Below are 14,873 nucleotides of genomic sequence, written 5' to 3' on the forward strand. Positions count from 1 at the left end.
GCCTGTGGTGCTGAAGTTCTCTGTCCTGTGTTCCCTCCACTCCACAGTGCCCACTGGAGACAGTGCTTTATGAGGGACTTCAAATGCCCCTTCACAGGTACCCTTAGATCTTTTTGTGCCCTGATTCTTGTACACGACTGCTGACCAGGCTCTTTCCAGCCTCACACACGTTGTGCAGGCTCTTTTAGATTCCTGGTGCTTGAGCTCTCTCAGGGTCTGAGGCTCAGTCCTGTTTTGTGTGTGTGTTCTGGGGACTGTCCGCAAGCACTAACCAGTAGGGGAGGCCATAGCCCTCTCCTCCTTCCGACCATTCACCCATTGCTCTGTAAGTTAGCCTAATAAACGTGTAGATCTCTTGTAGTGAACTTTGGTACAGTAGGGAGCAGGCCTTGTAGAGTGACAATTCAGGTGGGGGCCGGGCCGTCCTCCCTTGCAGATGTTTGGCAGATTTCCCGTTTTCTAAGTAACACAACTTCACAGCCTGCTCCTCCCTCCCTAGGTGTTATCTGGGGAAATTTCCTTCCAAGGGGCTTCTTGACTTAAGATAGGGGAGGGCAGGACTTTTTTGCTTTATTTGGGTCACTCTGTCTCCTTCATACTGGGGACCCTGACTAGGAACTGGACTAGGGAACCAACTGCACAGCGGATCTCTCTCTGTCTCTCTCCGTCTCTCTGTCTCTGTCACACACAACCACACACACACACACTGATCTGAGGAAGCTGACCATGACCAGGCTGAGAGGCTGAGAGGCCTCCCCTGGTTCTTGGGTGTTGAACAAACTGTGACTTTTGCTATCTTGGGTTCCTGGGAAATCCTCATGTGTCGCTTCCGCTCCCCCTCCCCCCAATCTCAACACTGAAGTGGCTGATGATGGCTCTATTCTGGAGGGAAAACTCCCTTTTTCCCCCCACTTTTACCCTGGGCCTGAACCTCAAAGTTGTGCTCCACTTGGTGGTTGAAGGCTGGAGGTGGGGACTCTAACTTGTGGCACAAGCTCTCTGGTCCTGATGTCTCATTTTATTTCTTGCCTTCCTTTTCCATCCTTCAGGGTTTTTTTGTCACCCCTCCCCCATTGTTTATCTTCTCCTCCTCTCTTTGAATCTCACTGTTTTTGTTGTTGTTGTGAGGGCAAGGCTGTGACTCTCTTACTGATGACTCACCAAAAGAGGCCACCAAGAAGCAGCCAGGGCTGTGTGCATTTTTGAGCTGTAGAGGGACGTCCCTGGCGGTCCTGTAGAGGTGAGAGCATGGTCACAGTCGCAGATCTACAGGTTCCACCCCTGGGGACTCAGTCAAGTCAAGACCCTCCCCCGCTCTAAACCAGCCTAGTGTGTGTCAGAGACGCCAGTGACCAGGACCATTCTCCCAGTGTTTTTTCAAACAATGGCTCCTTCTGACATGAGGGAGGCCCGAAGGAGCAGGTGGCCCAGGAAGTGATGCCCCCTTCAGCTGCGGGGTCTAAGGTGTAACCCAAGTTCATGAAGGCTGCCTGTCCTATCGTGATTTGAGTTAGATCTGGAGCAATCTTCCAGCCTAATTCCATATTTCTATGTAACTTAATATTTTTTATTTTGTTTTTGTTTTTGCTATTTTTCAGACTAAGCGAGCCTTACACTCACAAAGATGCTCCTGCCTCTGCCTCGAGTGCTGGGATGAGTGCTGGGATCAGGGGCATCCACCTGGCCTAAGGCCTTTGAGGGTATTGACTGTAAACACATTCTATTTATATTCTAAACACCTTCAGCAGCTGGTCTCCTGTAGCCCAGACTGGCCTCTAACTGCATCCTTCCCCACTTCCCACAGGTGTGTGCTACCACATACAACTTCCATTTCATTAACTGAATGAGGGCGCACAGCAAGTCGTCCTATACTGTGTGCTGGGCCTGTGTAGCCAGAGTACAGGAGGAAACAAAATGTGAGGCTTTGCTTTTTAGGGGCTCAGTTGGAATGTGGGGGCAGCCAGGGAAGAAGACTCCAGTAAAATGAAGGTGGGCTCCCAGTGCCCCAGGACTCTCAAGTTGAAAAGAGAGATAAGTTGCACTCTGACCTAGAGAGGACCCCCTTTCCCCTCATTCCTCCTGGGCACACACAAAATAAGTTCAATGCAATTTTAAAAACCCAACTTGGGCTGGAGAGATGGCTCAGCAGTTAAGAGCACCGACTGCTCTTCCAGAGGTCCTGAGTTCAATTCCCACCAACCACATGGTGGCTCACAACCATCTGTAATGAGATCTGATGCCCTCTTCTGGTGTGTCTGAAGAGAGCAATGGTGTACTCATATACATAAAATAAGTAAATATTCAAAAACCCAACTTTTTAAAAGAACCTTGTGATCCCACTTACATGGAATGAATGCCCACTAAGACCAAGAACAGTCAGTGTAGAGACCTCAGCTTCCTCATCAACAGAATGGGCTCACCTGCCACCCCTATCTTCCTAACTCGATTTGGTTTTTGGAGTTCTTTCCTATGGGATCCTGACTCTCTCACTAGTCAGGGGAACCTGAGGCTCGGAGGGGTCTGGTGAAAGGCACCCCAGTCCATTCCTAGAGTGCTCACATCTGACTGAAGATCGAGATTCCTGCGCACCCCTCCCCATGCCTCGAGAAGCCGCCGACGGACGGGGCGGAACCTTGGGTGTCCCTGGAACCCCAAGGTGCCAATTAAGTGCTAGTGGCCCTTCTGGGGTCAGAGGTACGGCGGGATGGCAGAGCCAGGCCCGGAGCCGGGGCGCGCATGGCGACTGTTGGCCCTGTGCGGGGCTGCGGTGTTCCTGGCGGCGGCCGCGGCTGGAGGGGCGCTGGTGGCCTGGAATCTGGCAGCCTCGACGGCCCGGGGGCCCCGTTGTCCTGAACCTGAGCAGATGAACGCCACAGTGCGGCCCCCAGACTCGGGACCCGAGGTCGAAGAACTGCGGCGGCGGCTGGCGGAGGCTGCGCAAGCTCAAGAGAACCTGATCTGGCGGCTGCAGCACGCAGAGGGGGACAGGAGGGAGTTGGAAGCTGCGCTCAAGGCCTGCAAAGATAGCCAGGTAGGGGCAGGGGAAAGCCAGAAGTTCCACAGAGAGAGCCTGCTTGTCCATCTCTAGGGCTTCAGCGCCCCCAGCTCTCCAACGGCTGGAGAGGAAGTACAGGACCATCTCGGTTTCTCCTATCTTCTATAATGTCAGTTCTTCTTGGAGTCTAACTTCTGATCCACAATGCTACTTGTCCCTGCTATTGAACACAAGGAAAAGCCCTTGAGCTTGGTGAAATCCTATGCCGGGTTTCTCTGTGCTGCCTCACTCGACGCCAGGTTCCGTCAGTCCTATTTTGAGAGAGAGACACTATGTCACCTGTAATTAGGAAACTAAAGTTGGCCTCTTGGGGTGGTACCAGCGGGACCTCCCTTTTCCTGGATCACCCACTCAGACTCTTAACCCTCTTGATCCCACGGCCTCACAACACGGAGTGCTCAAAACCTAGTCATTTGCAGCGTGATGTCCCACTGCTGTCCTCGTAGCACGAAGGAAGCAGAGGCAGCAGGATCAAGAGTTCAAACTCTTCCTCTGCAGCAGAGGTGGAGGCCAGCCTGGGCTGCAGAAGGTCCTGTCACAAAATGAAACAAGTCAAAACATAGCGATTTTACAGTTATTAAATGATGGCTGTGTCCCTTTCTGTGTCTGACTCAGCACAGTTGGTACATCTAATTTCTTTCATGGGCACTGTTCTGTGAGGGAAACACTTACAGAACATTGTATCCTAGAGCCACCACCCCCCCCCCCAGCCCCTCACTGGGGGATTCCAGGGAGAGGCTCCACCCCCGAGCCACGAGCCCAGCCCTCTTTTTTACTTTTTGCTTTAATTTTGAGATGAGATCTGACTAAGGTGCCCAGTATGACATAGAACTCAGGCTGTGGCCATGCCTGGCTAGAAATCCTGATCCTTCTGCCTCCACCTCCCAAGTGCTGGGATGACTGGAGTATCCTGTCATGTCCAGATGGCATCTGTATTTTAAATCTCAAAATGTCCGGGCAAGCTGAGGCAGAAGAACCACAGCTCTGAGTACAGCTTGGGGTACAAAAAAACATCAGGGCTCTAAACCCAATACAGGAACATCAGAATGCCCTCCATCTGCTCTCAGCCTGCCCAGGAGAAAGGCCTGAGGCAGCGGAGGTCACACCTGCCTACCCCAGGGTGTGTGTTCTGACTGCCCTCCTTGCTGGAAGTTGCTTCAAGGAAGCCAGGTCTCTTTTAAAGGAGAAACCAGTGTGAGCCTCGGGACACCAGACATTGTCACCAATCAAATCTGTCTGAGCTGGTGGCAAGTCTTAGATAAAGTCCACAGAACTAAGCCTTCTCTGTTCTGCAGAGTCTAGGCAGAACTCGGTGAGCTTCCTCTCTGTCCCTTCCTTTCTCCCCTCTCTCTTGTCTGCAGAGTCGGCTTCAAACCCAACTGAAGGCCCTGAAGATTGAGATGGACCAAGCCAAAGTCCAAGGCACGCAGATGGGGCTGGAGAACGGAATGCTGACAGGTGGGCTAGGGTGGCAGGGGATGGGTCTGAGGGAGGGAGAGGTCGCAAATGATTCTCGCAGTAAATGGGCCTGCAAGCACCATGCAAACAATCTAAAAAAGACATTTATAAGAACCCAAGTACAACCTGCAAGGGCAAGAAAATAGAAATAGGCCTGCAAAAGACTTGAAAATAACACACCAGGCTGTGGCTGTGGTTCAGCAGGTAGAGAGTTTGCCTAGCATGCTTGGAGCCCTAGGTTCAGAGCAGCATGCATAAACCAGGCCTGGTGGTGTGCACCTGTCACACCAGGATCCTGGAGGCTGAAACAGGAAGATATCTGTGAGTTGAGGTCAGCCTGGGCTACATGAGACTTTGTCTCCAAAAAGCAATAATAATTCTAAAAACGATGATGATACCAGCGACGATGATGAAGATATAAAGTCATGTATATTTTAAGTTAAGCATGCACATGGTACACAGACTCAGTCACTCTCTCCCCTGCAGAAGCCTTGGTGCGCTGGGAGGCGACAGCCACTGAGACCAAGCAACAGCTGGAAGAGGCACTGAAGCGCGCAGGAGCGGCAGAGGCAGACAGCGAGGCTTGTGTCAGCCGCGAGGTGGCGCTGAGGGAACACATGTGAGTTAAAGGGAGAGATGTACAGGGCCGCTGGCCAATGACTATGTAGAATGTAGTTCTTTCGGCCAATCCATATTTAGGGGCGTGGTTTAAGTATGGGCTTTTGTAGGTGGGGAGGGGAAGAACGCAACGTGGGCGGGGCTTGGGATGGTGAGGGCGTAGGTTGTCTGGAGGTGAGGGTCCCTAGGTTGAAGGTGTCACTTGGGGACTAGATGTGGGGCTCCAGGGAGGGAGGAGCGGGGAGAAAATACAAGTTTGCAAGGAAAAGGAGTGTGGAAGAGAATGTCAGTGGTTTGGCGAGGATCTTCCATGGGAGAGACCCGGGTCCCTGGGGAGGCGTCTCTAGGATGGCAGAGTTTGGAAGGGAATGGGGAGCCCTGAAGGTGGAATTCCCCAGACGGACACAGTGGCGAGGTATCAGGAGCTCATAGTACCTCCTTTCTGCAGTTACGCCCTGGAAGCTGAGCTCAGCACCCTGCGGAAAGGGTCGCGCCCCCGACCCCGCTCCGGATCTAGGACCAAGCCCAGCATACGCTACCGCCCGAGGTCTGGGTCCACTAAGGGCTGCAGGAGGCCACCCCGAGATCTCCAGTAGGATGGGAGCCTTGGGCCAGGACAGTCAGAGTGCGTGAGAGGCGTGGCTCACAGAGTCAGTAAGCAACTTAACACCCGAAACTTACCTAGGCGGCAGCACACAGATTCAATCGACCTCCCCAGGAGCAACCAGTGCTAGATCGCCACATAGGGAAACTGAGGCTCATTTGCTTAGTCCCCGATGTCCCTGGTAATCGCGACACAACATTTATCTCATAGTCAAAGCTGGGCTCACCCAGTAGGAGCACACAGAACTCCAGGTGGGATTTTAACAGAGACCCAAGATACGCAAAAATGAAGATTACAAATTCTAAGAAGCCTTGAGAATCAGGGGCTAGATGAAGACGCCTATGGCCTAGAAAGCCACCTATTCTGGAGGAGATGGCCACAGGACAAGAAAAGACAACACAGGAAAGGGACCTGACTGAGTCACACGGGGGGAAAGGGCTCTCTCTGGGGACTCGAAAGAATCATTGAAAGGTAAACAACTCCATCCCCCTCGGCTCTACTCCCTTCCTTTCTCTCCTGTTCCCTTTCAACTGGTCTCTCTCTGACCTCACACTAGCTCTCCAGCCTCGGCTGCCCTTGAAGTCCTGCAGCCCCGTGTCCCACTCAACAATCTCATGTTTGCTTAATTTCACAGTTTGTGAGTCTTACATGTTTAACATGGTTTTTCTGAGACATCTTCCTATGGAGCTCCAGTTGGCCTGACAAACACTTTCTGCCTCTGCAGACTTTAGGGGCACTTTACCAAGCTTGGCTCAGTTTCCCCTTTGAAACCATTTATGCACATTTAATGTGGCTAATACAGAGTTTCTGGATATTTTCCATCAAGAGTTTAAATGTACTCTTCATTTGTTTCCTTTTGTTCCATGGCACTGGAGATCACCGAGTGCAGCACATACCAGGCAGGCACAGTACCACAAACACCTCCAGTCTCTGAACCATGAGTACTGAGGCTTGGGGGGAGGGGGGCTGGAGAAGAGGCTCAGCAACTAAGAAAACCTATGGTTCTTGCAGACACCCTGGGTCACTTTCTCAGCACCCACATCACAAACATGGGGAACTCTGGTCTCAGGGGATCCAGCACCCTCCTCTGAGCTACTTTCATACGAAATGCAGAGGTGTGCATATACATGCAAGAAACGAGTATATACAAATAAATAAAACTTTGAAACAGTTATTTATGTATTTATTTATTTGAGACAAGATCTCTCTATATAAAGCCCTCACTGTCCTGGAACTCACTCTGTAGACCAGGCTGGCCTTAAACTCACATAGATCCACCTGCCTCTGCCTCCAGAGTGCTGAGGTTAAGGGCATGTGCCACCAGCGATGTATTTATAAAAAGAGAAAGAAAAAGAGAATATGTTCTGTGGGTGTGGGGTGAGGTATGGGGTAAGGGGATGTCTTAGTGGGCCCAAGCCAAGGCATCCCTTCCCCCTGAGGAGCCACACAATGGTATAGTACAGAATAGAGTTTATTCAGGGCATGGGGAGGGAGGGGAGTTAAGAGGGTAGTAATGGCAGAGGGGGGGGAGTAGAGGTAGAGAAGTAGAGGCCGGCCATGAGCACATGGAGAGAGGGGAAAGGGAAGGGGGGAGGGGCAAGGGGACAAAGAGATTAATAGAGAACAAGAGAGCAAGAGAGTAAGAGGGCAAGAGAAGAGAGGAGGCAAGCAGCCCCTTTTATGGTGGGCAGGCCTACCTGGCTGTTGCCAGGCAACTGTGGGGAGAAGCATACCTGACTGTTGCCAGGTAATGGTGGGGGTGGAGTTTAGACAGAATGCTAACAACCAGGCCTGGCCAAAATACAACACAAAACAAAACCTTTCTTTTATACACCCACAAACACAAAATGGAGAGGCTCTTGTCATCTCAGGGCTGGGAAACAAGGAGACTGAGATCCGAACCCACTTGAGCCGTCAGGTGAAACTGGTTATCAACAAAAGTAAAACAAAGTCCAGACTGTTTGTAAACACATTATGTTGGCTCCACTGTACAGATGCACACCCTTCGGAGATTTGAAGAGATGGCACAGAGGTAAAGAGCTCTGGCTGTTTTTGCAGAGGACCCAAGGTCCCCTAGAACCCCCTCGCAAGCGCCTGTAACTCCAGCTTCAAGGAAGACTTCTCCTTGTGGCCTCTGTTGCTACTGCACCCAGTTGCTCATAATCACACACAGATACATAAAGTAAAATAAATATATATTCTTTTAGAAATATGATCCCGGAAGACTGGAGTTGTAGCTCATTGGAGAAGTGTTGGGTATGGAGCTCTAGATACAGTATTTTTTAAAAGAATTTTAAAAAGAAAAATGATTGACACTTTTGTCTTTTGTAAATGAGACATCAGAGCGTAGGAGTTTCTAGCTGCCATTCCGCTTTCCGCCATCAGGGGTCGCCGCAGCCTGCAGAGTGGCAAGGGTGAGCCAAATTCCGGAGCCCAGCTCTAAGATCTTTTAAAATTGGGGCGAGAATCCTTCAGGATGAAGTTCAAGGCCAGCCTTGCCTTCATAAGAAGTTTGAGACTAGCTTGAGCTACACGAGACTGCCACAAACAAATAAATAACATGCGAAACAGTTGCTCCCACCTGTAATCTCAGTACTCTGGAGATTGCGGCAGGAGAGTTATTGGCCTGGTTTACAGTGAGACTCTGCTGCTAGACAATCTATCAAAAAAGTTAGTGTCTGGTTGGTGGAAGCAATAGAGAGCCGTGGGAGGCTGAGAGGGATGATCCAAGGAACCACAGGCAGTCAGGGTGGTTTGGAGTGAGGATGCACTGAGACTCCCGGAGCCACAGAACGAGGTCATGTGACCGGCCTGCCCTTCTTCAGGCAGCACCAGGCCTGCTCTTTTCTGCCTGTTTTGAGACAGGGCCTCATGTAGCCCAGGCTGCCCTCCAATCTGCTATGTGGCTGAAGATGACCCACACTCCGATCCCCCTGCTTCAGGCCGGTACAGGGGGCAGAGGCCAGGGCACACATGCTGGACAAGCTGCACCAGCTAGCTACAGCACTTGAGGCATTTTTGTTTGTTTACAGTGCTGAGGATGGAACGCCTGGCAGAGCCGAGGACACACGTGTGGTCACTCCACTCACTGAAAACAAAATTGCCACCTTTATTATTGCATGTGTGCAGATTCGAAGGCGCTCATTCAGAGACCGGAAGAGAACTTGCAGGAGTGGGTTCTCTTCTTCCACCACGTGGGTTCTGGGGATCGAAAGAGGGTCCTCAGACTTGGTAGCAATTGCCTTTAGCCTCTGAGCCATCTCCCCTACCCTCTCTCTCTTACCTGTGTGTCTACCACTGTCCCCAACACATACCTAAGAACAACGGTTCTTCCTGTATGCTCTTTGCTCACCTGAGGCCCCTCCTGTGTACTGAAGCTGGGGTGGGGGTGGGGGGCAACAGAAGCCCCAGGATGGTGACAACAGACATCCCTGGAGAGCCTCACCTCAGAGTCCTCCCCAAGGAACCCAGAGTCCTCAGGAGTATCAGCTGCCACCAGCCCCCAGTCTCAACCTGTTCTGCTTCACTGTCCCCTGAAAGCAGGAAACATTTACGGAAAACTTAGGAGGGTGTGTCCAACAGGCAGGAAAGCTATTCCCTCCACCAGACTTGGTGGCACACACATATACACCTTCAATCCCAGAATTTAGTGTGCAGGCAGGAGGAACTCTGTAAAACAGAGTCCAGTCAGGTCTACATTAAGAGTTGCAAGTTAGCCAGGGCTGTTTTGAAAAATTAAAAAAAAAAAGCCATTTCTTCCTCTATAATCTTCCTAGTGGTACACTTTTGTCAGCCAGCATTCCAGAAGCTGAGACAGGAGGATTCCTGTGAGTTCAAGTGTTATGCCCTAGTCACAGGGACCACAGTGACCACCAAGGAGCCAATTCCAATGTAAACACATAAGGGTCTTTATTATGAGCGCTTGAGCAGGGACTGTCACTGTCACCATGGCGGCAGTGGCAGGTCAGCGTGAGTGTCCTTCGTCTAGGGGTGTAGGGTATTTATTGCAGTTAGAGCAAGCTTGGGGAGTTTCCATACCAGTCCTCGAGTTAATATTTTTAAAACTGCATTTCTGGTGTAATCTGCAGGAACCAAACATAGGACAAAACCACCTGGCACACAGGATGGCTAGGTTATCTGATTCTCTGCAGGATGTCTTAAGTTATCTGTATGTACCATGACTCTGTTGACGTAGCCTAACTGGCTATTGCTGGGAGAGGGCGAGTTGCCATAGGATGTTTACTCAAGTGGACTTTGTGTACTCTCAAAAAACGGAGTTGGTTGGCCTTTACACAAGGCCAGCCTTCAAGTGGCCTCCCTGTATTTGGGCTACATAATGACACCCTGCCTCAAAACAATAAAACAAAAAAACAAACTTGAATTTTTGTTTCTCTAACCACTGACATGACATTTTTTTTTTAACCTCCAGTCTCCGTGAACATTGCTGTTCAGCTGTTGCGGAGTGCCGACTTCCTTCAAAAGGTTTCCACCTAAACAAACAAGTCAGGCCGAATTGATTGTTTTCCATTTAGAGAGAAAGAAGGGCGGGGGAGCATCGTGAGGATCCTGGGCTGAGCGTCCGAGGCGACGAGGATGCAGCCATGGGCAAAGTTTCCTGTGACCATGACAAATTGTTTTCAGGAAAATCACATAGGAGTCCCATCAGGGAATGAGCCTGACCTGCAAACATTTTCCCTCCTTCCCTCCTTCCCTCATTCCCTCCCTCCTTTTCTCCCTCCCTCCCTCCCTCCCTCCCTCCCTCCCTCCCTCCCTCCCTCCCTCCCTCCCTAAGGGATGACCTGGCAAGGGGTGCAGGCAGAGGGCTTCAGAACATCTATGTTTAGAGACTTTGTTTTTTGTTTTTTGTTTTTGTTTTTTTCGAGACAGGGTTTCTCTGTGTAGCCCTGGCTGTCCTGGAACTCACTCTGTAGACCAGGCTAGCCTCGAACTCTCGAACTCAGAAATCCGCCTGCCTCTGCCTCCCAAGGTTTAGAGACTTTATACTCTGAGACAGGCTTGGCCAGGGCAATAACCTTTCTGAAGGACTCTGGTGACCACTGTTTCCAAGGTGCTGCTGAGACAGGAGCTTTGATTTGCACAAACTGATTGATATGCAGATTGATTGCTGATCTTTTCCCTCATTGAAAACAAACAGTGAAGGTGCTGTCAGTGAGGCACGCATGGCTGATACAGGGCTGGGAAGCCACAGAGAAAGGCAAAATGCACCATGGACCTCAGAGGCTCCAGGCAGAGCACCTGAGGTTTCCATCCCAGTGCCCAGGAGATGGTTCTTCAGGAGGCTCTGGCCTCTGAGCCGCCCAGGACCTGAGTCCAGTCCTAGGGACGCACATGGTGGAAGCAGAGAATTGACTCCTAGAAGTTGTTCTCTGACCTCCACACTCACAGACAAAATAAGTAAATGTAATTTTTAAAGTTTTAAAACAGACAAGAAAGGAAAAAAATCTTGAAGACAATGCTAAGCAAAAAACAAAATTTGTTTATTTTTTCTACTTAAAAAATAAATCTGGCCGGGTGGTGGTGGCGCACGCCTTTAATCCCAGCACTTGGGAGGCAGAGGCAGGCGGATTTCTGAGTTCGAGGCCAGCCTGGTCTACAGAGTGAGTTCCAGGACAGCCAGAGCTACACAGAGAAACCCTGTCTCGAAAAACCAATAAATAAATAAATAGATAAATAAATAAATAAATAAATAAATAAATAAATAAATAAATATAAAAAAATAAATCTGGGGGAAGGGGTGGAGATACAGCTCAGCAGTTAGGAGAACTGCCTCCTCCTACAGACGACCTGGGGTTCAATCCTCAGCACCCACATGGTGCTCACAACTTACTGAAACTCCAGAACCATAGGATTAGATGCCATCTTTTGGCCTTCGAGGGTACTGTACACATGAACATACACACACACACACATACACACACACACACACACATAGAGACACACACACACACTCAGAGCTGGCTGTACTATCTCCTGTTATTCTAGTACTCCCTAGGACAGCCGGGCTACATGAAACCTTGTTTCAAAAAATGAATCAAAATTGCCAACATGCCAACACATGACCACCACTGGATTTATGGTAGTCTTTTGATTTTCTGAGAGTTTACAATTGCCTTCCTTTTTCCTTACTTGACTATATTTATTCATTTATTATTTTATATGGATGGATGTTTTGACTATGTCTAAGTCTCTGTATCACAGTGTGCAGTGTCTGTGTAAGCCAGAAGAGAGCATTGGATCCCCTGGAACTGGAGTTACAGAAGCTTTTTGAGGCAACATATGGGTGTTGGGAATGGACCCAACGTCTTCCACAAGAGCAGTCAGTGCTCTTAACTGCTGAGCCATCTCCCCAGCCCACAGCTCTGTTTTTAGTACATTTTGTGTATTTATTTGTATATGGTGGGCACTCATATCACAGGACACATATGAAAGTTAGCAGACAATCTGTGGAGTTCTAGTCTTTCCTTCCATCATGAGGTCCTGGCTTACTGTCAGGCTTGGCAGAATGAACACACACCCCTTACCCACTGAATCATCTCACCCGGCCCTCAACTGGTTCATGTTTGTAAGCACACACACACACAGACGCATGTACACATTCACATACACTCACACAAATACACACACACATACTCACACACACTCACACACACTCACATACTTACACACTCACATTCACATGCTCACATGCTCACACCCACACACCCACACACTCTCCCACACACCCACACACATTTACACACTCACACACTTACACACTCACACACATTCACATGGTCACACACTCACACCCACACACTCTCCCACACACTCACACACCCACACACTCTCACACACATTCACACACTCACACACTCACACACACTCACACACACATTCACACACTCACACACACATTCACACACAGACTCACACACACATTCACACACTCACACACACTCACACACACAGCACCTGCCACTCATTATAAAACACTGATCCTGACTGTCCCCTGCCTGAGGTCCTCTACAGAGCCCTTGTCATCCACATCACACATGTCATTGTCCTGTCCACCAGCAGCTAAGGGTAGTGCCCCTTCTCAGCCTGCCAGCATATGGCAGCCATAGGGCTTCTGAGTGAGACCTTCACTTTCCTGTGCCTACAGAAGATCCACAACTTATTTATTTTAATTTTGTTGTTCTTTGAGACAGTGTCTCTCTTTGTAACCCTGGCAATCCTGGAACTCACTCTGTAGACCAGGCTGGGCCTTGAACTCACAGAGATTCAGTGCCTCTGTCTCCCGAGTGCTAAGACTGAAGGTGTGGCCACTATGCCTGGCCCTTACATTTTACATTGTATTATATTTTCCACATGTCTGGATGTTTGCCTACACGTATAACTGTGTACCATGTGTATGTATACATGGTGCTTCAGAGGCCGGAAGTAGGCATCAGATCTCTGGGGACTGAAGTTTCAGACGGTTGTAAGTCACTGTGTACGTGCTGGGACCAAATGCAAGTGTTCTGGAGAGCCAGCTCACACTGCTGAGCGAGCCCCAGCCCATCTCACCGTGTCTGGCTGAGTGTGCATCAGGCACTGTGGAACTGCCTTCAAAACTATATGAAGCTCAGTCCCAGAGTCAGTGCCCAGAACCCAGAACCCACATGAAGGCCAGAGAAGAGAACTGACACCCTAAAGCTGTCCTGACCGCAGACACACAACAACAATGCAAGTTACAGATACTAGTTGTGTGAGAAGGACTCTGTAGTGTGTTTACCCGGCATGAGAGATGCCCTGGGTTCCACCCCAGGACCCTGTAAGTCAGGGTGCAGTCATCCCGGTGCTTGTGGGGACAGAAGGGTCAGGAGTCTAAGGCTATACATGACCACTTAGAGGGCAGCCTGGGCTGCATGAGACACATGCCCTTTAAAGGGGGCAAAAAGCTGCCCACTGTAAACAGGATAAAACCAGATTGCAAGGCTGATGAAATGGCTCAGCAGTTAAGAGCACCGGCTGCCCTTCTAGAGGTCCTGAGTTCAATTCCCAGCACCCACATGTTGGCTCAGGACCATCTGTAACTGCTCTGATGCCCTCTTCTGGCATTCAGGTGTGCATGCAGATAGAGCGCTCCTACATTACAAAAATAAATAAATAAATAAATAAATAAATAAATAAATAAATAAATAAATAAGACAGACTGCAGGGCAGGCAGAAAGTTACTTTCCTAGGGTCACAGGCCAAAACCAACTCGAGGCCAAACTGTTGCCCCCACCTGCCTGGTCAACGTGGAGTCACGGCCCGTTGGTCCCCAGGGGCAGCTGCCCCTACCCCACCGCTGGCCAGGAAGGGTTTAGAGTCAAGAATCACTGGGCGACTGTAAAAGCCAAAGGTCACACAGGGTTTCCTGCCCGCCCTTGGGAACTTCCTCCCTTCCAACCCCACACCCGCCTGCTCAGCGCCACCTCTGTCTCATCCCTTCCGAGCTCTCAGCTCTCCGGCCCAGGCAGCCTTCCCCCCTGCTGGACTCCTCTAGTGGGAGGGGGGACAGCTGTCACCTAACCAGCTCCTTGTCCCCTCCCCCAAACATGTTAGGGCTGCCTATGAGGCAGGGATAGCAAGTAGTGGAGTAAGCAGGTAAAGGGTAAAGACTTCCAGAAGATTCTCCTAGTGCTTTGGGGCCTGGGGCACCCCCCAATATCCTTTTATCTGTTACTCTGAAATCGGTACACCTCTGTCTGGGAATTGTCCCACAGAGACCCTAGAACCTCCACATTGGACCCCACCTACCAACAAAGCTCACTGCCACTTCCTGGAACCCTGAAATCACCGTAGGCCAGGAACATGAGCACACTTTTGTTATAGAGGGGGAAACTGAGGCAGATTGTGGCAGCTCTTGCCAGAGTTTGGAGGCCTCTCTGCTGTATCCCAACTCCAAGACCCTGCTTTCCTACTGCATACAGTACGGATTTTTTTGTAGTTTGGGGGGCGTCTAGGCAGGGGCTCTATTGCTAAGCCACAGCGTAATCTCAGAGTGCAGGGGGTGGTGGTGGGGATAACTTTGTGTGCTGGTAGAATAATTGAGGGAGGTTTGCAGTCTCGATAGTCCTTACGTGCACTGTTTGTCCATCCTGGAAAACTCCC

At 50.1% G+C, this 14,873-nt stretch overlaps 1 protein-coding gene across 1 annotated transcript; it reads left to right on the forward strand.

Annotated features, from left to right (window-relative positions):
- The first annotated feature begins 2,704 nt into the window (after window positions 1-2,704).
- On the forward strand, window positions 2,705-5,727 carry Ccdc194 (coiled-coil domain containing 194). The gene is made up of 4 exons (XM_028784767.1): window positions 2,705-3,031; window positions 4,417-4,513; window positions 5,000-5,132; window positions 5,580-5,727. The coding sequence occupies exons 1-4, from the start codon at window positions 2,705-2,707 to the stop codon at window positions 5,725-5,727; spliced, it is 705 nt and encodes a 234-aa protein (XP_028640600.1).
- Window positions 5,728-14,873: the final 9,146 nt, after the last annotated feature.

This window comes from Grammomys surdaster, unplaced genomic scaffold (assembly GCF_004785775.1).
Source record: "Grammomys surdaster isolate TR1022 unplaced genomic scaffold, NIH_TR_1.0 124836, whole genome shotgun sequence".
Lineage (NCBI taxonomy): Eukaryota > Metazoa > Chordata > Mammalia > Rodentia > Muridae > Grammomys > Grammomys surdaster.

What these genes read in the sequence shown, in the direction of transcription:
- Ccdc194 (XM_028784767.1), top strand. Translation starts at nt 2,705, where the DNA reads ATGGCAGAGCCAGGCCCGGAGCCGGGGCGCGCATGGCGACTGTTGGCC. An exon ending in AGGCCTGCAAAGATAGCCAG is followed by an intron (nt 3,032 to 4,416) that starts GTAGGGGCAGGG and finishes TCTTGTCTGCAG; the next exon opens with AGTCGGCTTCAAACCCAACT. An exon ending in GGAGAACGGAATGCTGACAG is followed by an intron (nt 4,514 to 4,999) that starts GTGGGCTAGGGT and finishes TCTCCCCTGCAG; the next exon opens with AAGCCTTGGTGCGCTGGGAG.